At 40.8% G+C, this 24,024-nt stretch overlaps 1 protein-coding gene across 1 annotated transcript in view; it reads right to left on the reverse strand.

Moving 5' to 3' along the window:
* Window positions 1-201: 201 nt before the first annotated feature.
* Got1 (glutamic-oxaloacetic transaminase 1) overlaps window positions 202-24,024 on the reverse strand; it is a 38,848-nt gene continuing 15,025 nt past the window's right edge. The window contains exons 2-9 of the mRNA XM_004838646.4: window positions 22,825-23,006; window positions 9,986-10,109; window positions 9,246-9,358; window positions 8,868-8,972; window positions 7,229-7,379; window positions 6,982-7,147; window positions 5,435-5,577; window positions 202-1,003 (exon numbers count right to left, since the gene is read on the reverse strand). Coding sequence (XP_004838703.1) covers window positions 864-1,003; window positions 5,435-5,577; window positions 6,982-7,147; window positions 7,229-7,379; window positions 8,868-8,972; window positions 9,246-9,358; window positions 9,986-10,109; window positions 22,825-23,006 — 1,124 coding nt within the window. The 3' untranslated portion in view covers window positions 202-863. The remainder of the gene's footprint in view (window positions 1,004-5,434; window positions 5,578-6,981; window positions 7,148-7,228; window positions 7,380-8,867; window positions 8,973-9,245; window positions 9,359-9,985; window positions 10,110-22,824; window positions 23,007-24,024) is intronic.

Raw genomic sequence — 24,024 nt, forward strand, 5'->3', positions numbered from 1 at the left:
AGTTGTATTTTGAGACAACATTTTCATTTTTCTTTTTGGTACTGGAGATCGAACTCGGGTCCTTGCGCTTGTGCAGTAGGTGGTGAAACCACTAAGCTAAATCCCCAGCCCCAACATTTTCATTTTTCTTTCAGCCACTAGTAAATTCCTTTAAATTGTGGGTCACAACCCATTAATAGATTACAAAATCAATTCCACGCGTCTTGTTCAGCATTTTTATTTTATTATTTTTAGTGAAACAGAACAAAATAAAATAGAATGTACTAGAAAATATCAGACTGCACTACACATTGCAAGGGTAAATACTATTCCATGAAACTTTTGTTTCAGTTAAATAGATAAATCTGCATGTGTGCATCATGATGTAAATATTTCTTATTGCATTCACCCTAAAGAATTAAAATTTCACACAAGGGACAAAACCATGCAGAAAGAACAGGGAGACAAGGTGGAAATGATGAGTTTTAATGCCACAGCCAACACCCACAGTCACAATGGTTCCTTCAGTCAACTTGGCCTTTGGACTAGGCTTTGTACAGAGTCAAGCAACATGCAGAACCCATGAGCAACATGGGCAGCACTCCTGCTTCTAGCAAGGAATCTATGTCTTGTGATCAAAGATTATTTATTCTTAAATAAAAACCTTAATTTGCTCTTGCCTCCAAAAGACTCTAAGCCCTGACCCCCAATTCTTGTCAAGGATGTTCTCTTCACATGGGCCAGGTGAATCGGAGACCACTTCCCCAGTGCAGCTTTGTAGTCCTCCAGTCGACTCTAATTCATGATATGTACAGCTAGGTTTGTGCAGTCAGGGACACATGTGACACAGAACACTTTGGTGGTGTAGACTGGACAGTGTTTCTTCACTGGATTTTGGTGACTGCCTCATAGATGGAGGTAGCCACATAATCTAGATTTTTGGTGGTTAAACCACACATGTTGATCCGACCACTTGGCAGAAGATAGATGTGCTTTTCGTTGATCAGATACTCAACCTGCTTGGCTGTTGAAAACCAAAACAAGATAGAGTCAGAGTAGTACGGATCTTTTAAGTGCTGGCAGGTCAGTGATTATAGGAGAATTACATTTTTCTTCTTTCCCTTTAACAGGCAAAAAAGGAGCTATTTCATCCAACTGACAAATAGAAATATGCTCACTACATTCTGGTAGATTAGTTAACTTTCTAATTCTCAGGAAGATCACCACGACTACTACTGCTATGCAATTTATTCTGGGGCTACCTCCCAACCAAACCTTGCATATTACATTCACCAACACACATCTATCAACTAAAAATAACTACCAGACTAAGAATATTCTGCTGATACGAAAAACTGGTTATATAGTGTTTCCTTCATCTCTTTCTGTCTGCTTATCTCTGAGCACCTAGCCACAACTTTCTGTTGATGTTCATTTTTACAGTACACTAGAAAAGGCAGCAGACACTAGATAAATGCTATGGGAACAAACTAGCAGATCAAGAAATTATAAGGTGTGATCAAAATATACAGTGACTGTTTACATTACATTTTTTAAAATTTAAATTTAAAACATTTTTTAAATTTTTAAGGTATGATAAAAAATACAGAGAATGCTGTTGCTAGGTGCTATCCAATAGAATGGTAGGTTTGTGAAAACGTGGTGTATCCTCATCTGCCCTATTCACCAGATCTGGCATCCTGCCACTCCTGGCTCTTCCTCAAAGTCAAAGTGACAATGAAAGGTAAATGTTTTGAATCAATTTAGGACATCAAGGGAGCAACTAAAGACACTCATGAGAAAGACGACTTCCATAATTGCCTCAGAAAGTGGTGAAGATGATAAGTGTGTTTGAAGTGTGTTGGGATAAGTGTGTTCAAAGTGAGGAGAGTATTTTGAGGGAGATTAACACCTTCATGACAGGTCTGACATGCATGACTGTCCCATGCATGACTTATACCACCAACATGCATGGACTATCCTATTGGGTAGCTTATACCACCCAATGGGACTGTCCCAAGCTGCCTGATGGGACAGTCATGCATGTACCACCAGTGTTAATGGGCAATATATATTTTACTATAATTAATTTTTTTAAAAAATTAAATATCCACTGTATTTTCTGATCACATCTCATACACAGACCTCCCTGTCTTAGCACCAACAGATCTGTTTACTTCTTAGTGCTGCTCCCTCTCAGAAGCAAGAAGGGCTCCATGTTTGCAGAGAGGCACAATGAGTGAAACAAGGAGGGACTGCCTATACTGCCTTAATGCTACAATCCTTAAGTGGTTTTGCTTTATTGTAAGTCCATGATAGAATTCTAGAAGATTTTTGCCTACTTAGCACCCTGAAGACACAATCTGTATAAGGGAATGGAATAAAGATATCATAACAAAGGGACAAACATGATGTTCCAGGCAGTGCTATGAGCAGCTCAACCTCAATAATAGTAATAACCTTATCGTCCCCATTATACAGATAAGTCACAGAAGTTAAATGGCCTTTCCAAAGTCACACGGCTGGTAAGCGGTGGATGTATGGCTTTAAACCTGAGTCTGGGCTCTTCACCACAACACTATGCTGCCTTTCTATGAAAATGGCAAACCTGGACTCTGGACTCAATGCTGCAATGTGCCTCTCCAAATAAGCAAACAAAGTTAGCTTCACAAGTCACCTTGACCAGGTGTAACTATAAATGATGGTCTTCCAAGAAGATAAAGCAGACTTCACATCAGCAGCCACAGGCACACTGTTGTTTACAAAATTCTGAGCCTCAGAGGGAGGCATTTATTGTCACCAGGCTCCACTCTGGTTCAGTTTTGTTTTGTTTTTTTTAATAAAAATTAGACCTCTTTACTCTTTTGGGAAGCTGGTAAATGGTATAAAGTCCTTCCGCAGAAAAAGGCCAGTATTCACAAATGCAATTTTAACTGTAATGCCAGGGCCTTTATAGATCCCCTGAAGCACATCTGTGGACTCCAGGTGAAAAGTCCCTGACCTGACAAAAAGGTAATAAAAGAAATATTGTGACATGAGAACTGCAGAAACTAGATGGTGGGTATATGCACCCATATACTGTACAATTCCTCCAACTTTTCTGTGTGTTTTCCTAATAAAATGATGGGAAGAAAAGGAAATAAACCCTGTTTTTAAAAAGCAAATTACATTCGACCCAGCTATATCCCTACTAGATATCTTCCCAAAAGAATTAAAGACATGGGACGGGGATTTAGCTCAGTGGTTCCACCACCTGCCTTGCAAGCTGAGGACCCAGGTTCAATCCCCAGTACCAAAAAAAAAAAAGAATTAAAGACATCATTTTACAGTGATATATGCACACTCATGTTTATAGCAGCAAAATTCATAATGGCTAAATATTGGAAGCAGTCTATATGGCCATTAACAGATAAATGGATAAAGATGATGTGATATTCACATACAATGGAATACTACTCTGCCATAAAAGATAAACAGTACTTGTTTGTAGGAAAATGGATGCACCTTGAGACCACAATGTTAAGTAAAATAAAAACATAAGCTTAAATAAATATCACATGGTTTCTTTTGTATGAAAAACCCAAAATACATATAAAAAGCCAAATGAAAGATAGATAATAGGAAGTAGAGAGGCAGATCTTTCTCAAAGGGGAAGGGGATTAAGAGATGGAAGAAGGGGACCTGGGATGTAGCTCAGTGGTTCCACCACCTGCCTCGAAAGCACAAGGACCAGAGTTCAATCCCCGGTACCAAAAAAAAAAAAAAGAGAGACGGAGGAAGCATTGAGGCGATGCTCTTAAGTGAAATAAACAGGACACACACGTGTAAATACCGAATAGTTTCTCTGGTGTGAGGAACTGAGAGTGTGAATAAGGACTAAAATGTGTAATAGATAATGTAAAATAGGAAGAAGAGGGGCAAAGGGGAAGTGGGAGGGGTAGGGTAAAGGAAAGAAGGGAATGGAATTAAATGAGACAAGGAAAAAATGGAAACAAAGCCTTTGTAAATAGGGAGGGATGGAGGGGTTGAAGGAAGGGCAGGGAAAGGGGGAAAAAATAAGAACCAAGAGAGATTATGTAAAGGTGCAAATTTCCAATGATGAATGTCATTATATTGTATACCTAAAATGTACCAATAAAATATAAATAAATAAATAAATAAATGAAAAAGAGATGGAGGAAGGAGGGGGAGAGTGAAGGAGAAAAAGAATTAAGATGTAATATGTACATGTACCAACTCCCCACAAGGAATGTAATCACTATGGTACTATAAACATATACTAACAAGCGATTTTTTAAAAAGCATAAAATGATGTCAGGTGCAAAGAATATAACTTTAGTGTTTAGGCACAGGTCTACTCTCATCATTTCTCAATTCATAGTAAAACTAATTTCCTACTCTGGATAGTGGGAAGATATGGCTATTTTGCGGGGAGATAGCCCTATCTTATGAGTTTTTAGACTATTACTACTAAGACCATTTCCATTACACTTAATATTTTTACAGTTGTATAAGGATGACTTTTCTTATTTGAGTCAACTAATTTCCCATTTCAGTCATGAGGACACCTACAGATAACTGAACAATTCCTTCACTTTCTTAGTTGGCCTCACTTTATACCAAAGTATTTTGAAGCATCTACAGTACAATCTCTATCACCTATTTATATTTATTTCCTTTGACTTTTTCTGAGCCCATTTCAAACTAGCACTCTGATGGCTCTAGTCATGATACTTCTTTGGTGACTCTAATGTTCCATCTGCAACCCAAGCCAGTGTAAACGTCCCTAGGGCCACTCAGACACGCAGGTGATAGCAATCTGCACTATGCTAACGGTAGCTTGGCCTGTAGGTGCTCAGGAATTACTAATTAAATGAATGAATCCTCTATCATCAGAGGGGAGCAATGATAGATGATATGCCCTGCTGACAGCTGACCAAAATTTTGCAAGGCTACCCACTAGGTTTTTAATGAGCTTTCAATTACAGCTACCTATTTAAGATCTTATTTATGAAATGGAGAGACAATTTCATAACCTCTTTTTGAGGGAGACCAGAAAAGACCTGTTAAGAAATTAAGTTGCTCAATAATCACATACAATATTTATACTAAGGACTGAAGTGAAGCCAAACAATTACCAGACAATTTATGAGAGCTTCAAAATCAGAAATCATTAAGCTACATGTCATGTTACTTTCCAGCTCACTCTGAGCCATTTCCCAAGCCACAAAAATGAAAATGTCATGGTTGTTGGTCAGTAGAGCAGACCACAGCAATGTTCTTCTGAGACCCAAGGCACTGAGAAGATGATAAGACTGAGAAAACTGAACTTGCCCTGGTCCAAAGTTATGGCAGACCAGTTAGGAAGCAGCTAACAGAGGCAAGTTTGTGGCCAGTGACTGAGAGGATTGTTGGTCTTCATAAACACATGCCTAAGGAGGTGTAGACCACTTACGGTTCAAGCCAGTGAAGCTGAACATGCCAATCTGCTCAGTGATGTGAGTCCATGTCCCAGGGGCCTTGAGGGCTTCTAATCGTGCCCTGAGTTCAGATCGCATGGTTAGAATCCGGTCAGCCATTGTCTTCACATTACCTGTCCTGAAACATGGACAGTCCTATAAATACCAGACCAGACAGGAAACATGGTACTCAAAAACATGTAGGCTTAAGAACTGTAATTTGGTTGGTGCCACACACTTGTAATCCCAGCACTCTGGAAGCTGAGGCAGGAGGATTGCCAAGAGTTTGAGGCTGGTCTGGGATACACAGTGGGTTCAAGGCCAGCCTGAACTACACAGTGAGACCCTGTCTCAAAAAACCAAAACCAAAAATTAAAAGAACTATAATTTAAACTATAAGCTGAAAACGGGATCACAACCTGCCTACCATGTGAATGCCTGGAAGGGAAAATGAGCAGCCCGGAGACTCTAAGTAGGCAGAAGACAAGGACTGGATTTACTGATGAAATCTAGTGCTAGTCTTGGGTACAATGGCTATAACAGCACTAGTGTTGTACTGAAGCTTCAATAGGGTGCTGATATACATAAGATAGTGTATTTTATTAGTCCAAGTTAGAGACTGTAGAATAGCTACTCCATAGAAATGATTCTGTTCTAAAAATATTAAATGGAAAATCCCAGAAGGAAATAATTCATAAGTTTTAAATAACTTTTAGTATAGAATATTATTGTAATTGTTTTATTAGTTATTGTTAATCTCTTACTATGCCTAATTTATAAATTAAACTTTAGCATAGTTATGTATAGGAAAAACAGTATAGGTAGGGTTTGGTGCTATCTGTGGTTTCAGGCATCCACTAGAGGTCTTGGAATACATCCTTGTGGATAAGGGGGGGGGGTCTACTTTATGTGGAAATTAAAGATTAGAATGAAGAGTCCAAAGACTGTCATACTGCCTTGAAGTTGGATATTTTACTCTGGCAGGAATTCCTTCCTGTGCTTTCCAACTTTAAAGGGAAGAAAAACAGGTAGCAGGAGAGTGGGAGAAACTGCCACTCACTTAGTGCCTCCTCCTCGGTTCCAGGTGAGCTGCACATATGTGAGGTTGGAATCAGCCCTACTTTACAGAAATATCTGAGACTCAAAGAGGTTAAAAAAAAGTAATTGTTTCCAGCTCTGGAAGGCTGCAGCATAAAGATCACAAGTTGGAACCCAACCTGGGTAACGTGGCAGTTTAGTGAGACCCTGTCTCGAAAACTTTGTTAAAAGGCTGGGGATTTTAGCTCAGTGTGAAGGCCGTGCAAGTCCCAGTCTCACTCTACCATACACACACACACCACCCCACCCCACCTCCCCCCAAAATTAGTAAGGACTGGAGATATATCTCAGTGGTAGAGTACATGCAAGGCCTTAGGTTCAAGCTCTTATAACAGACAAAAAAAAAAAGTAACTACATCGTGCCTCTGCCAAAATAAAAGGAAGAGACTAAGTTAGGTGTAATGGAACATTACAGTTCTGCATCAGTGGGTTCTGAGCCTCTTACCATTCCTTAAAGAGCTCAGGGTCAGAGAGGGTAGAGGCCACAATTCGTGCTCCCTGGGCAGGAGGATTGGACCAAGTAACTCGCACAATCTTCTCCATCTGGGAAAGGACCCGCAGGATGCTATCAGATTCTTTTCCAACCACAGTCAGATTCCCTACGCGCTCATCTAAAGAGAAAGAGAGAATCAGGCTTGGCTATGGATGGGGGTCTGAGAGGGAAGCAGGGCCACACTCCATTGAGCACTCACTGTAGAGCCCGAAGTTCTTGGAGAAGGACTGGGCACAGAAGAACTCAAAGCCTTCAGACACAAAATAGCGAATGGCCCAGGCATCTTTCTCAAGGTCTCCAGATGCAAAGCCCTGATAGGCTGAGTCAAAGAAGGGGAAGAGAAACCGGCGCTGCAAGGAGGGAAAGCAAGTCAGAGCAGGAAATCCTTCTGGGACCAACCTCAGATGCCAGCCTCCCTTCCCCATCTGGTGCCTGAAAGGAATTTCTAACACTGAACCTTTCTCCTCTTTCTTACCCATATGTACCCAGCCACCCAACTAACTCTGTTCCACTGAATACCAACCAACAAATGTAAGTTTCAGTAAATCTCATTTTTGTTTGTTTTCGCTTTTTGAGACAGGGTCTCATTATGTAGTCATGCTAGTCTCAAACTCACACAATCCTCTTGCCTCAGCTCCTGAGTGCTAGATTACTGGTACGCACTACCATGCCCTACCAAAGCTCAGTTTTTAACTAAACCTCAGTTTTTGGTGGGTTTTTTTTGGTACCGGGGATCAAACTCTGGTCCTTGCGCTTGCGAGGCAGGCAGTGGAACCACTGAGCTAAATCCCCGGCCCACAAGATGAGCTACACTTTGTTTTGTTTTGTTTGTACCAGAGATCAAACTTGGGATCTTGCGCTTTCAAGGCAGGTGCTGGAACCACTGAGCTAAATCCCCGGCCCTTAAATCTCAGTTTTTAACAGTATATTGTCCTAAATGTCAACTTGCAGCTCTGCCAATGGGCCTTATTTCTGAGGCAAGAAGAAACTGCTCTGTGTTAGTGGGTGTTTCTCTAAGAATTCCTGGTATGACAAGTTAGTCAAGTGAGGATTGCATTCCCAAGGCCACCTAGCAGAAACTCAAGACAAAGCAGGGACAGTAGTCTCATCACTCTCCTTTCTTCAAAGAGCTGCCACATGAGTCTGCTCCCACTTTTAGTTGATCTCTCTGAATAGACACCACTTCCCTCTCCTGAAATGTCCATGCCAGAGACCAGAGCGTACCTTGACTCTTACCTCTACAGCTTGTCCCACATCCAATTACAGCCCCAGCTGAATCAGTCCTGTCCCTTGAGAGCCCTAGGATCCTTTTCCATTTCATTTCCCTTACTTCCACCTTCTTCATTCAGGTCACCTCAGCTCTTACATGACTGCAACAATAACCTCCTAACTACTGTGCTAGCTTGTCTAATCTGGCCTCTCTGAACCATTTCCCATTGTGTAGTCAGGGTGACCTTAAGGGAAAGCATATACACTCATATCACTACCTGACATCAGAGATTTCAGTGGCTCCCACTGCTCTAATAATGAAATCCAAAACCTTGGCACAGGGCAGGACCCTATTTACTCTCTAGCTGCATCATTCACACTCCCCCAGCTGTCTCAAAACCCTAGGCAGTAACAAGAATGACCTTCACTTTCTTAAATGGGCCATGATTTTTGCCTAGGGCTCCTGACCATTGCTCTGCCCTCTCTCCTTGCCAGCCCCCACCACCCAATGCCTTCTTAACTCTTTCCCTTCTTACAAAATTTTTCAAATTTTCAGTAAACAGGTTTTGTTTTTCAATACACTGAATAATACATTCTGTTTTTTAGAGATGCTCTGGAAGAGCACTTACCTTCATGACAGAAGCAATCTGCTTCCACTGCTCTGGAGTTGGGTCGGTTCCAGTTGGATTGTGTGCGCAGGCGTGGAGGATAATGATGGAGAATTCTGGAGCATTCTGAGGAAAAGGAGGCTACATCAGCTCTGACACTACCAATGAGAGACACACTCAGCAACATACAGGTCAGTGGAAAGGGCAAAGGGCAACCACAGTCTTACTGCTCTCTCGTGTCTCTCTTTTGTGCAACCTCTCTCTTACATGCTATTTCAGAATCTACTATCTAGGTTGGGCAAGGTATCTCAGACTTTCACTTATCAGCTGTTCCAAAGATATTCCTTGCTGGTCCTTCAACCACAGAATTTTTTTTACTTTTTCTTCTAAATCACCTACCTCTAGGTCATTCAGGAAACCCTTGAGGTCAAGTCCTCTCTTTTCTGCATCCCAGTAGTGATAGGACCGAATGTCTTTAAAACCGGCAGTAGTAAATACACCATTATGGTTCTCTGTAAGCAAAGGAGTAAAATGTTAAGTGCTTTTACAAACACTAGATGGCACAATTATGAAGGCTACAGTCAGCTTTCATGGCCCTCGCAGGCTCAATGTCCACTGGGCATCACCAAGGTTAGAGGTTAAAATATGGAGAAATGATCACAACCAAGAACAAGTTCAACCAGTTACATTAATGCCAAACTGATATCCTATGACAGTGGTACTTCCTGCATCTACATTTTTATGCCTCCTCTGGGGATTTTCAACACAGACTTAAAAAACAAGTGTGTTCAGGGCCGGGGATATAGCTCAGTGGTTTCGCCGCCTGCTGTGAAAACACAAGGACCCAAGTTTAATCCCCAGTACCAAAAAAGAAAAAAACAAGTGTGTTCGGGCCAGGGATTTAGCTCAGTGGTTCCACCGCCTGCCTTGCAAGCTCAAGGTACTGAGTTTGATCCCCAGTACCAAAAAAAAAAATTCTTAAAATCTGTACTCAACATAAAAACAAGTGTGTTCAAACTACTCCCAAAGGTCAGCTGTTCCAGGGCTAGATTACATTTTCTGTGTAACCAGTGAGCAACCAGTGAGCATCATGAGGATAATTCTCTGTATTCTCCTCTCACCACAGCTGAAAGGCTCACCCCAGGTTGGTGAGGACACATAGACAGGTGTGTCCTTGTTGTTTGTTCCATTGTACCATCGGGCTAAGAACTCAGCACCAATTCGCAGTGCACCTGTTCCTCCCAAAGACTGCACACTTCCTACCTGAAAGACAATGAGGGTGACAGCTGATAAGAGTGAGGTCAGGAGGTCCTGAGTCACACAGAACACGACGAATCACCCCGCTGCAAACAGGTAGGTCTGCCCATGCCCTACCGAGGTCCTGAGTTGCACAGAACACGCCGAATCAGCCCGCTGTAGACAGGCAGGTCTGCGCATGCCCTACCGAGGTCCCGAGTCTCACGGAAGACGCCAAATCACCCTGCTACAGACAGGCAGCCACCTGGTTCCATACTACTAAGATGCAGAGGACACCAGACCACCAGACCAAGGCACTGAGTCCCGCTGCTCCCAGCCCAGAGGCAGGGGCTTCTGAGCCGACGTCCCACTGCTCCTGGTCCAGAGGAAGGGGCTTCCCAGTCACCATCCCTCCCCCTGCTCCCAGCCCAGAGGAAAGGGCTTTTGGGCCACCTTCTGTCCCACTGCTCCTGGCCCAGAGGAAGGGGCTTCCAGGCCACCATCCCTCCCACAGCTCCTGGCCCAGAGGTAGGGGCTTCTGAGCCACCATCCCACTGCTCCTGGTCCAGAGGAAGGGGGTTCCCAGCCACCATCCCTCCCGCTGCTCCCAGCCCACAGAAAAGGGCTTTTGGGTCACCATCCCTACCGCTGCTCCCGGCCCCTGTCCCACCTCACCCAGCTCAGAGGAGGTAATCCATGCAGGCACTAACAGCCCCCGCCCCGGTCCAAATGAGAAAACACATAAATAAGTCTCAAAACCAGACTTCCAGATCACCTACAGCAATCCCAAAGGGAAATGAGATGGAACACTCTGATACTCAACCACCTGGACCCACTGAACTGGCAACAAAAGGGGATCTGGAAAAAATGAAATCAGAAATAATTTCTCGGATAACAGGAGAAATTGTGCCCCTAGTGCAAGACATGATTAATAAATCTAGAGAGGAGCTCAGGAACATGATGGAATCCCAACATAAGAAACAAATGGAATCCATAAAACAGATGCAAATAGATTTCCAGGACATGAAAAACTCCATTGAAAGTCTACACAGCAGAATGAGCCAATGTGAGGACAGAATTTCAGATATAGAAGATAAGATTGCAATTAGTGACCAGGAAAAGAAAAACTGCTTCAAAATTATAAGGGAACATGAGAAATCAATCCAGCAGCTGCTAGATGATGAAAAGAAGAATAACATAAAACTGATTGGGCTCAATGAAGAAACAGGAGAGTGGAGATGACATAAAAAAATCTCTCACACAAATAATGGCAGAAAACTTCCCAAGCAGGGGAAAAGAGCTTGACATACAGATAAGTGAGGCATATAGGACTCCAAATAGTCTTGATCAAAAAAATCTACACATAGGCATATAATAGTTAAAATTCCAGAAACACAACAGAAGAACAAAGTTCTCCAAGCAGTCAGAGAAAAGAAACAAATCACATACAAAGGAAAGCCCATCAGAATCACAGCAGACTTCTCAACACAAACCATCAAGGCAAGAAGAGCTTGGAGTGACATATTCCAAGCCCTAAAAGAAAACAGCCTCCAACCCAGATTGATGTACCCTGCAAAACTATCTTTCAAAATGGATGGAGAAATAACATACTTTCACAACAAAGAGCACCTTAGGAACTTCGTGAATACCAAACCAGCACTCCAAAGAGTTTTACACAATATCCTAGGAAGAGACATTGAGGATCACAACCCCAGGAAGCAAAGAAGAACGAACCCATCTGGCATGACAAGAAATTAAATGGAAAGGGGGAGAACCCAACAAAAAGAAAAAGTCATGGCAATGACAAGTCAATACGTTTCAGTTATAACCGTCAATGTTAATGGTCTCAATTCACCAGTCAAAAGAAATAGACTGGCAGAATGGGTCAAGAAGCTAAATCCAACAATATGCTGCATACAAGAAACACACTTCATTCAAAAGGAAACTCATGGACTGAAAGTTAAAGGGTGGAAAACAATACTCCATGCAACGGGAACCCGAAAAAAAGCAGGAGTAGCTATCCTCTTGGCAGATCAAGTAGATTTCAAACCAACACTGCTTATGAGAGATGAAGAAGGACACTACATCCTTGTAAAGGGAAGAATCCAAGAGGAAGAGATGACAATCATAAATATCTATGCACCAAACACTAGTGCACCCAACTATATAAAACAAATACTAACAGACATGAAAAGTCATATATGCACTAATACAATTGTAGTGGGAGACCTCAACACCCCACTGTCACAAATAGATAGATCAACTAGACTAAAAATAAGAAATGAAATACTAGAACTCAATCAAACTCTTGAACAAATGAACTTAACAGATGTTTACAGAGTCTTCCACCCCACAAAATCAGAATACACATTCTTCTCAGCTGCACATGGGTCATTCTCCAAAATAGACCACATACTCAAACATAGAACATGTTTAAGTAAGTGCAAAGGAATGGAAGTTATCCCCTGTATATTATCAGACCACAGTGCGATGAAATTGGAGATCCATAGCAAAAGAAACTCAAAAAATTTCATAAACATGTGGAAACTGAACAACACACGTCTGAATAACCAATGGGTCACAGAGGAAATTAAAGAAGAAATCAGACAGTTCCTTCAATTAAATGGCAATGACAATACAACATATCGGAATCTATGGGACACAATGAAAGCAGTCTTACGAGGGAAATTCATAGCAGTGAATACGCATATTAGGAAAACAGAATGAGCCCAATTAAACAACCTGATGCTGCACCTCAAGCTTCTAGAAAAAGAAGAGCAGGACAACCCCAAAGCTCATACAAGGGAGGAAATTATAAAGATCAGAGGAGAAATCAATGCAATGGAGACTAAGAGAACGATACAAAAAATCAATGAAGCCAAGAGTTGGTTCTTTGAAAGAATCAACAAAACTGACAAACCTTTAGCCAACCTTGTCAGAAAAAGGAAAGAAAAGGCCCAAATCCATGCAATTAGGAATGAAAAGGTGGCGAAGCCCAACCGACCTCCAATGCTGCTTGACAAAGTTCCAGCTGGGAGAAAGAAAGGGTGGAACACATCGTACTCCCATGTTTTATTTTTTCTTGCCATATTATAATTGTTACTCTGATCACAGGAGTCATTGTGTTTGTGACTAACAACAAACTCTCCATGAGGCAAATTGGTAATGATATATTGAAATCTGATCTGGCTCACAAGTCCCAAATTCCAGTTTCTCTTAGTTCTATTGCCACATCCACTTCTAAAGAAACTTCTCCTAAAACCCCCTCTGTTTCCCCACTATTATAACTCCCCCTCTTATTGCTGACATTCTATTTACTAAAGGGGTCTTACAAAAAGATTGAAAAGACAGACTTTGGATGAAAGAAATAGTGGAAAATGGGAAAAAGAAAGAAAGTTAAGACAGGTAAATGCATTAAGGAGACAAGTTACTCGATATTTCTCAAAGTGCTGTAAATATCTCCTGCTCATGAACTATGAACCCAAATGACATTTAGTTAAGATGAATAGAGGTAAAGAAAAATAGAGAGCTAATAGCAACTATATTAACCATTGTGCAGTTTCTCAAGGGCCAGCTGGCGACCACAAGTTTGACAATTAATTAAATCTCACTTGAACCCCCGCTGATATAAAGATTTTGATTAAGTTACTTTCTGTTCTATTTAGGTATGGGTAAATAAGGGGACAATTGTAATTTTTAAGTATGTATTCATGATGTTCAATGAAATGAAACAGCTTAGAGGAATTGTACTTTGTCTAGCAAAAATAATTTTTACTTCAATAGAAATTGTTAAGGCAACTTAAAATGTAAACATATTCTGCCCAATGCCTCCCAGCTATTGCTTAAAGATATAAAAATAAATCAGACCCTGAGACTTCTCAGAGGGAACCCGGACACTGCTTGTGGAGGTTCTTTCTCATCGCCGTCCCAAGACATCTCCCCTTCCTACCCTACATCGACTGCAGCTGGTCTGCAGCCAAAAGGGTGAAATTACAACAGACCCAGCAGAAATCCAGAGGATCATCAACACCTACTTCCAGAACCTATACGCCAATAAGATGGACAACACAGAAGAAATGGACAGATTCCTAGACACATATGAATTACCAAAGTTGAACAAAGAAGACCTAAAAATTCTGAACAACCCAATATCAACCAATGAAATTGAAAACATAATTAAAAACTTATCAACTAAGAAAAGCCCGGGCCCTGATGGCTTCACTGCTGGATTCTACAAGACATTTAGAGAGGAACTGCTGCCACTACTGTTTAAACTCTTCAATGAAATTGAAAGGGAAGCAATACTCCCAAATTCATTCCTGGAAGCAAGCATCACCTTGATCCCCAAAGCAGAGAAAGACTCAACCGAAAAAGAGAACTACAGGCCAATCTCACTAATGAACATAGATGCAGAAATCCTTAATAAGATAATGGCAAACAATGCAGAAGATCATGAGGAAGATCATACACCCTGATCAAGTGGGATTCATCCCAGGGATGCAGGGATGGTTCAATATATGCAAATCAATCAATGTAATACACTATATCAATAGAGCCAAGGACAAAAACCATATGATTATCTCCATAGACACAGAAAAAGCATTTGACAAAATCCAACATGCATTTATGATAAAAATCCTACAAAAAATTGGAATAGATGGTCTCTATCTCAAACTGATAAAAGCCATCTATGAAAAACCAACAGCCAATATGATACTAAATGGTCAAAAACTGAAATCCTTCACACTCAAATCAGGAACAAGACAAGGATGTCCACTATCACCACTCTTGTTCAATACAGTTCTGGAAACATTAGCCAAGGCAATGAGACAAGAGAAAGAAATAAAAGGAATAAAGATAGGTAATGAAGAAGTCAAACTGTCATTGTTTGCAGATGACATGATACTCTATATAGAAGACCCCAAGAACTCCACCAAAAGTCTTCTAGACTTAATAACCAAATTCAGTCAAGCAGCTGGTTAAAAGGTGAACACACAAAAAACAATAGCTTTCCTCTATACCAATGACAGACTCACTGAGAGGGAAATAGGGCAAATAATTCCTTTCACAATAGCATCCAAAAAACTGAAATACCTAGGAATCATCCTAACAAAAGAAATCAAAGACCTCTTCTCTGAAAACTATGGCACTCTGCAAAGAGAGATTGAAGATGATATCAGAAAATGGACAGACATCCCGTGCTCCTGGGTAGGAAGGATTAATATAGTGAAAATGGCCATACTTCCAAAACTGCTATATAGATTGAATGCAATTCCAATTGAGATCCCAGCAGCATACTTCAGAGATCTCGAGAAAACAATCCAAAAATTCATTTGGAACAAGAAGAGACCCAGAATAGCAAAAGCAATTCTAGGTAACAGAGACATGGCAGGGGGTATCACAATCCCCAACCTGCAACTCTACTACAAAGCTACTGTGATGAAAACAGCATGGTACTGGCAAAGAAACAGACTTGAGGACCAATGGAACAGATTAGAAGATGCAGAAACAATGCCAGACACACTCAGCCATCTCATCTTCGATAAAGGAGCCAAACACCCTCACTGGAGGAAAGATAGCCTCTTTAATAAATGGTGCTGGAAAAATTGGGCTTCAACTTGCCAAAGATTAAAACTAGACCTGTATCTCTCACCATGCACTAAACTAAAATCCAAATGGATTAAAGATCTAAATATTAAAATAGAAACTCTGAACCAGTTGGAACAGAGGTTAGGTAGAACCCTTGAAGACATCCGTGTAGGAAAAGATTTTAGGAACAAAACCTCAGTCGCCCGTGAACTAGCACAAACAATCAACAATTGGGATCTCTTCTTATTAAAAGGCTTCTGCACAGCAAGAGAAACCACCAGCAGTGTGAAGAGACAACCCACAATGTGGGAAAAAGTCTTCACCTGCTCTTCCTCAGACAAAGGTCTACTATCTCAAATCTATAAAGAACTTAAAAAGATCAGACCTCCCAAATTTAAAGACCCAATCCGAAAATGGGCATCTGAAATGAACAGACATTTCTCAGACAAAGAAGGAGAAATAGCAAATAAATACATGAAAAAATGTTCAACATCACTGGTCATTCGAGAGATGCAAATGAAAACAACGCTGAGATTCCACTTCACTCCAGAAAGAATGGCTGCTATCATGAAATCAACCAATAACAAATGGTGGCAGGGCTGTGGGGAAAGAGGAATCCTGCTCCACTGCTGGTGGGAGTGTAGACTGATGCAACCACTGTGGAAATCAGTATGGACATACCTCAAAGAACTAGGACTGGAAGTCCCATTCGACCCCACTATTTCACTGCTGGGGATCTTCCCCAAAGAATTAAAAGAATCAAAAAAAAAATAAAAATAAAAATAAAAATAAAAAAAGAATTAAAAGAATCATACCACAGTGACATATGTGTGCCCATGTTCACAGCAGCACAGTTTGTGATAGCTAAAACTTGGAAACAGCCCAAATGCCCATCAACTGGAGACTGGATAAAGAAAATGTGTTTTTTTAAATAAAATGGAGTACTACTCAGCCATAAAAAATGAGAAATTAGAGACATTTATAGCTAAGTGGATGCACATTGAGGCAATACTCTTAAGTGACATAAATAGGACACACATGTGTAAATACCAAATAGTTTCTCTGGTGTGAGAAACTGAAAGTGTAAATAAGGACTAAATATATAATAGGTAATGTGAAATAGGAAGAAAAGGGGCAAAGGGGAAGGAAGTGGGAGGGCTAGGGGAAAGGATAGAAGGGAATGGGATTAATATGAGAAAATGGAAAACTAGGAACAAAATCTTTGCAAATAGGGAGGACTGGAGGGGTTGAAGGGAGGGCTGGGCAAGGGTGAAAAATAAGAACCAAGAGAGACTATGTAAAGGTGCAAATTTCCAATGATGATTGTCATTATATTGTATACCTAAAATGTACCAATGATTAGAATGAATAATCGATAATGTGAAATAGGAAGAAAAGGTCCAAAGGGGTAGGGGTAGTGGGAGGGGCAGGGAAAAGGAAAGCAGGGAAAGGAAAAATGCTGAGAAATGGAAAAAATGGAAATAAAGTCTTTGTAAATAGGGAAGGGTGGAGGGGGTGAAGGGAGGTCTAGGAATGGGGAATAAATGAGAACCAAGATGCATTATGTAAAGGTACAATTCCCAATGAGAAATGTAATCGTGTTGTATACCTACAATGTACCAATAAAAGAATTTAATATTAAAAAAAAAGAGTGAGTTCAGATAATATTAGCAAAATAAGGTAATAATGAGCACTTGCTTTGTGCCTGTTCTATGCTAAGCCCTTTCATTTATATTATAGCATTAAAACCTCACAAGAGAGAGGTGGTAGAGTGAATGCTTTCCATAAATGGGCCCCGGGTTCAACTTCCAGCAAAAAACAAAAACAAAAACAAAAATACAAGCAAACAATAACAACAAAAAAAAACCTCATGACTACACAAAGAATGTCCTATTATTTGCCCATACTTATTAGATACAAATGAGGAAATTGAGACTAGGTAGGATAGAATACCTTGTTCAAAGTCAGTAGCTCCTAAGTCAGAGGGCCAGATCATCAATCCCAGGTCTGACTCTAGGGCAAAGCTTCCCTTGTGAACACAGAGGTAGAGGACAGACCTAGGGCACATTAGTGTGTCTTGGAAAGCAAACCCACCTCTTTAGCACCTATCCCAAGATTAAAATCTCCCTCAGCAGAAGCCCATAAAACAATGTTTCTAGCTTGCCACTGACATCAGTCTACAGTACCCCTTCTTATCTCTAGAACTCAAGTTTATGAATCCTTAGATGTTCTAACAAAACAAAGGTGATATGTGAATACTACTTTCCTATCCTTAGCTTTCTATGTGACCTTATATGGGCAAAAAAAATTTACAAAATGCATTTACATGCATTCTCATTTGATCCTCACATACACTGTAAAGTAAGTTCTACATCCTCAATTTACACTTTAGGAAACTGATCTCAATTGGTTTGCCATAGTATAGATACACAGCTGATGAGTGGCAGGATGTGGTCACTGTGTCTTATGTATGATATTCTACCTATCTGACTTTGATTTTTGCCCTTTCAAAATTCTAATTAGTAGTCACCATAACTCAGTAGAAAAATGGAATGAATTACATGTTACCTAATATGTCTACAGGATTATGGAAAGAGAAAGGAAAAGATCACATGAAAAAGTCTATCTAAATAAAAGGAGTGGCACACACCAATCTTCTAGCAGTAGCAAATCTTAGGAGAGATCTAGAATGTAGAACAGTGGTGAAAGGGACTTTGGCCTAATCTATAAATTGTTGTTTTTTAAAAAATAAGAATATGTTCATGTGTTATTTATAAAATTTTATAATAATTTTTAAATCTATTCAGATATCTAGGATTTGCTATAAAATAATCCAGCTTTAGTAGTGGGTTAATCTTATACAAGACAATTGTTAAAGCTAAGTGAAAGACACATGGAGATGCATCATATTATTTTCCTTACCTTCATACAGATTTGAACCTTTCCATAATAAAAATGTAAAAATATTCTTAAAGAAGAAAAACTTTCTACATCTCTTTAAAAAATGTAATATAATATTAATGTCAAAAGATAACAAAGGGAAAAAAAGTAGGAAAAAGAAAGACCTTCCTCTTAACTTTTAACTTGTGCTTCACTCACTCTTATCACACTTCATATCCTTCAAGTTTTGGCTCAAATATCATTTCTCTTTCTATCCTGACCACCCTAGATAAAAGTGAATGCACCCTCAGTCCCACTCCCTACAATCCTTATTTTTATAGCTATTTATCATCTGTAATATATTATATCATGTTATTATTGATCATGTTTACAGTCTGTCTGTCTCCACAAAACTGAAAGTAGGGGTAAAGGATTCTGCATTTTGGTCACTACTGGGTTTCAGCATCTAGCACAGTAACCGGACTTGGTGGGGAGCATCTGCTGAATGTATGAATGATGAATTTAAACATCCAGAAATTGTGGTGGTCCCAGGCTAGGAGTTAAATGCTAAAGTTCTGCAAGTAAAGGAGTAAGCCATGATCCTCACCCAGGGTATAGTTATGGTCTTGTGGGAAAGAAACCCTTATAAAATTACAATATAGTATACACAGTAAGTATTGTTATTCACAAACTGTGAACAAAGTCCTATGATAATTCAGAGGACTCAAACTACTGGCCCAGCCTGAGAGAGGTAATGATTCAGCATAGATATAATCAGGTCTTGAAGGACTTGGAGGTAGGGCCTGAGGAGCTGAAGAATTGAGGGAGGACACTCCAGGTAGAGGGAAGAACAGTGTCATAACAGGCTTCAGTGGGTCTGGAAAACAGAAAGCTTCTTGGGAAATGAGGGGTTAAGCAGCTGGAAGAATGAGATGCCATCAACTAAATTCACTGCATACCAAGTTCAAGGGCTGGATTTTACCCTGTAGGCAATGGAAAGAACTACTGTAGGGAATGAGCTAGGGAAAGGATTGGGGACATGACATATTTATTTGTTTGTTTGTTTGTTTATTGAGACAAGGTCTCACTACATAGTTCAGGTTGGCCTCAAACTTGCAGTGAACCTCCTGCCTCAGCCTCCTGAGTGCTCAGATTACAGGTGTGCACCACTATGTGTGGCTCATGATTAATTTTTTGAAGGATGATTTGATAGATTAAGTAGTTAGCCAGAAATGAGCTGGAGGAGGATTCTAAGAAAAGCCAGGGTCTAGATTTCCTGAATTTGCAGTTCCCTGACTTCCTGAGAAGTACACTTCATGCCTCCTTCCAAATTCCCCCTCCTTACCCAATCTGATACCTGTTAAGCCCACAGAGTCACATCTTGGGGCACAAGCCTCTGTTAAACCCTGGTTACCCTGCCAATCCAATTAGGACTCATTTACACGCATTTGCATTGTGATTTTGACCCCACTAAGGAGCTTTGGACACCATGTTGGTTCCAACTAGGCCTATGTAAGTTTTCACCCAAAGTGAGGGTGGAGACCATAGTTGATTGGAAAGAGCTTTCAGTCATAGATCCCTTCCCCACTTCTTCAAATTCTAAGGCTTAACAGAAATCCTACCACACACCTCAGGGTAGATATTTCCTATAGCCCTTGATTGCTTAGAACTCTCCCAAGAATACTGTCCTCTCATACTACTGCCTTGCTAGTTGCTTAATAAAGTGTTTTAAACCCTTTATTCTTTGGCCTCTGAGTCCTATTGGTGAACCTCTCCACAAATCTCTGGAGGATCCAAGAGCTGAGACCACCTCACTTCTCAGAGCAGCACCCAGCCCAGGCTGACTCCCAACTTTCCAGTAACATTTCATTCTAACTGCAGTATGCAGAATGTACTAGAATGAGGAAGAGAATGTATTAGAATGAGGAAAGTCAATAAGAAGGCTGTTAGAAGAATCCACAATGAGATAATGGAGAGTTGAACTAAGACAGTGGCCTGGCGATGGTCAGGACTTCTAGAGAAAAAGCAAAGGCCCACAGCTCGGGAGTAACTGGTACCTAGAGTGATACAGATGCCAAGAGAGTAACCTACACCAATCCAAAAAAATATTCAAGTAGTTGCTGGCATATAAATTTGTTCTACGATCAAAACACAACACCAGGGCCTGGGGATTTAGCTCAGTAGTTCCAGCACATGCCTCACAAGTGCAAGGTCCTGAGTTCAATCCCTGGTACCAAAAAAAACACACCAGATGACCAGATGAGGTAGACTAAGAGGGAGAGCTATGATCCTAGGTCAAGGCCACAAACAACAACTCAATCTTATAGTGTTAGGAGGTTAGAACAGGGATCAACAGGCAGAGGAACATTGGCCAGCACAGTAACTGTATAAGAAATGCAGTCTTAGAGGAGGCAGCTCCCCAACACAGAATGTCTGTTTTCATTTGTCCATGGAATTCCAAATAATTTATCTCCAGTATCCAAGAAGATAGGCCTCCAGCTGCCCAAGTTCCTCACTTTCAAATTTCATTAGGAGACTCATCTCTCTCTCCAGGACAACACTGGTTTTCAGAGCAACTTCTCCATGCGGCCCCTAATTTACATACTCTAATATTTCTACCTGCATGCCTTTAGTTCCTTGAAGCACATCAGTGTTGCATGCCAATCAATCAAAACCCTAATTAATTACTTGCCTAATCACTGACCTAAGTTCCAAGGCCTTTACCAGAGCCACCCTGACAACATGCAAGAATGTATACTTGTGTAATCTTTATTGTGCCCTGTAGCCCTGTAACTCTGCTTATCAGAGCATCTGGGTAACATTATATGCAAAAGGGAAGCATTTACTATAAGCAGCATGTGAGGGATACCCCAGATACTCCTGTAGTGCATGAACTGCAGGTCACATTACAATGTGGCCCAGGAGGGTAGCAAGGGCAACTAGGTGAAATTGCCCAACATCTAACTGGACTATTGCAAAAACCTGAGCTCTTCCCCTTCCCACCAATCTATCCTCATTTATCTTCTTCAAACAGCATTTATTGGGTAACACCTGTTCAAACCTTGAACTGGCTTCCCCTGCCCTGGCTGCCAAAATCAGCCTGATTCCTCTGTCCAACAGGTTCCCAGCTCTAATGAGGCAGATCTCTTTACAACCTTGACTTACTTAGGGACAAACTCTGTCCCTGGACTCTCCCCACTAGACAAGAGTACCCTTCCACTTTCCCTTCTGTACTTCATAGATCTCAAACTTGGCAACAGTTAGGATCCCCTGGGGACTTTTGAAAAAACAAGTCCATGGTGGGAGGGAAAGGGGGAGGAAAAGAAGAAAGGGAAGGGAAGGGAAGAGGAAAGCTGACTTGATTGGATTGGCCTAGGATTCCTGTGACCAGATTACAGACACACACCACCTAGGTAATCCTAAAGTACAGGCAGAGTTGAAAGTCAGTGTCCTGGCCACATTCACACATTCTCCAAGGCTCAGTTCAAGTCCATGTGTGGCCTTCATGAGCCTCCCTCCTTAGAATCTGTCCTATAACCACTTTCTGTCACATACAGCCTATATGGCTATGTCTGCTTCCAAACATATTATTCTTCCACTTGTCTCTAGCTATAATACAAAAAAGTAATTGAGCAATGGTGAGATCAAGGCCAGAAGTATTAAATAATATTGGGCTGCCAAAGACTTCAAAGAGCATTTAGACTAGTGGCTTTGGGGGTCATACACACCTTTTGAAAATCTGATAAAAAACTATGAACCTTCTCCCCAGATATAACCATACACAAAAATTGTACATACAATTTCAGGAAAGGTCTTTAAATGATCCCCTATGCAAGTGTTCCTTATGGAACCATGAACCACAAATCAGTTTTTTCCTAATATGCAGATGTAGGGACCAGGGAAGTAAATGACTTGCATATGGTCAAAAGTAGTGGCAGAGATTGGTTGGACCCCAGTCTCTTATGAATCCATTAAATACCCTTTGCTTGGTATCTCCACTGACTGCTTCAAACCCAGCAGCTGAAATCTGATATCTACTAGACAAAGCTGAACAAGAGAAGATGATATGCTTCGTATGTGGCCATGCACTACCAGGTTCCTAAACTCACACTACAGAAACCCTTACTCAATGACAGATCACTAGACATAACACCTAACACTTAGAAATAAAAATGAATTTTCAACTTCTTTGTACTTTCATGGTTTCTTTTTTCTTCTTTACTTTATTTTCATGGTTTATAAAGAGAAAATACAGCCCTCACCCCAAACTTACCCGCTTCTCCTTGAGAGCCGGGCTGTCATCCCCAAGGGCAAGGCGAGAAGCACAGGTCCGGAACTCTGCCAGTCCCAGGATGGGCAGATACTCGTGGTTGAGACTACTGTCATTAGCAATCTTCTGCTCCACCTTCCTCACAATTGGCAAAACCCAGGGCTGGGAATCATCTGTACGGTAAGCTGAACATGGAAAAGATATACAAAGAGAGGAGTCCCAGGCTTCATCCAAGTCAGAGTTTAGAATTGGGAATAAAGAGTTCCACCACCTCCCAGTCACAATAGAACTGTGACAGAAACTGAAGTAAAGTGCATTCACTTGCTGAATAACTACTTTGGACCAAGCCCTGGCATGAAAGCTGAGCAAACAAAAGGAAGACATGGTAAGTTTATGGAATTTACAGCTCTTAAATAATACAGGCCCTCCAAAAAGCAGAATACGGAAATAAAACTGTGACATTACAGAGTCTGATCAACTGAGACAGTGGAAAGGAATGCTCTGTAAACTAAAGAATATCTTACAAATGCTTTGTTGATACTGCTATTGAACTGAGGTCTCTACCGCCACTGGCCCATCAATCTTTTTCCTTCTGCATGTCCCCAAAAGAGTTCCAGAAAGGTCTAGGTGCTACTTCACAAGAACTCTGCACCTTCAAACATAAACATAGAGAGAGGGGTGGACAAAGATTCACCTCCTCCTTCTCCGCCTCCTCCTCCTCCTCCTCACAGGACGAATGGTGAGTGAACACCCTGTAACTAAAGAGTCCAGCAACCAGTTACACAAGCACCCAAGGACCCACTTAAACACATCTTTGTCCTCTCCTGGTATTTTGACATCAGCTAGTGTTTACTACTTTGTTCATACACGTCCCACCTTTTCACTGATCTAAATTATCTATTTCATAACATTTAATCTTACTTTGTAGTATTTTTAAGCCCAGTTGAATCAGTCTATTACTGACCTGTAGTATTTTTAAGCCTGTCTGAATCACTCTATTACTGATATTTCCTCTATACTACTCTACAGATATGTTGGCATTATAACTTTTGAAGGCAGCTGCTTTCAATTACACCCAAGCCAACAATTTTTTCAAATAGCATTCCTGATAGGAGTCATTTGCCTCTTTGCTTGAATGTGTAGGTTGATTTGGAAGGTGAAACAAAACTTTAGAGTATTTCTTGTTGATTTCTGTCAACATTA

This window comes from Heterocephalus glaber, unplaced genomic scaffold, assembly GCF_053883595.1.
Source record: "Heterocephalus glaber isolate CG9 unplaced genomic scaffold, H.glaber_assembly_v1.0 deba00001497, whole genome shotgun sequence".
Taxonomy (NCBI): Eukaryota; Metazoa; Chordata; class Mammalia; order Rodentia; family Bathyergidae; genus Heterocephalus; species Heterocephalus glaber.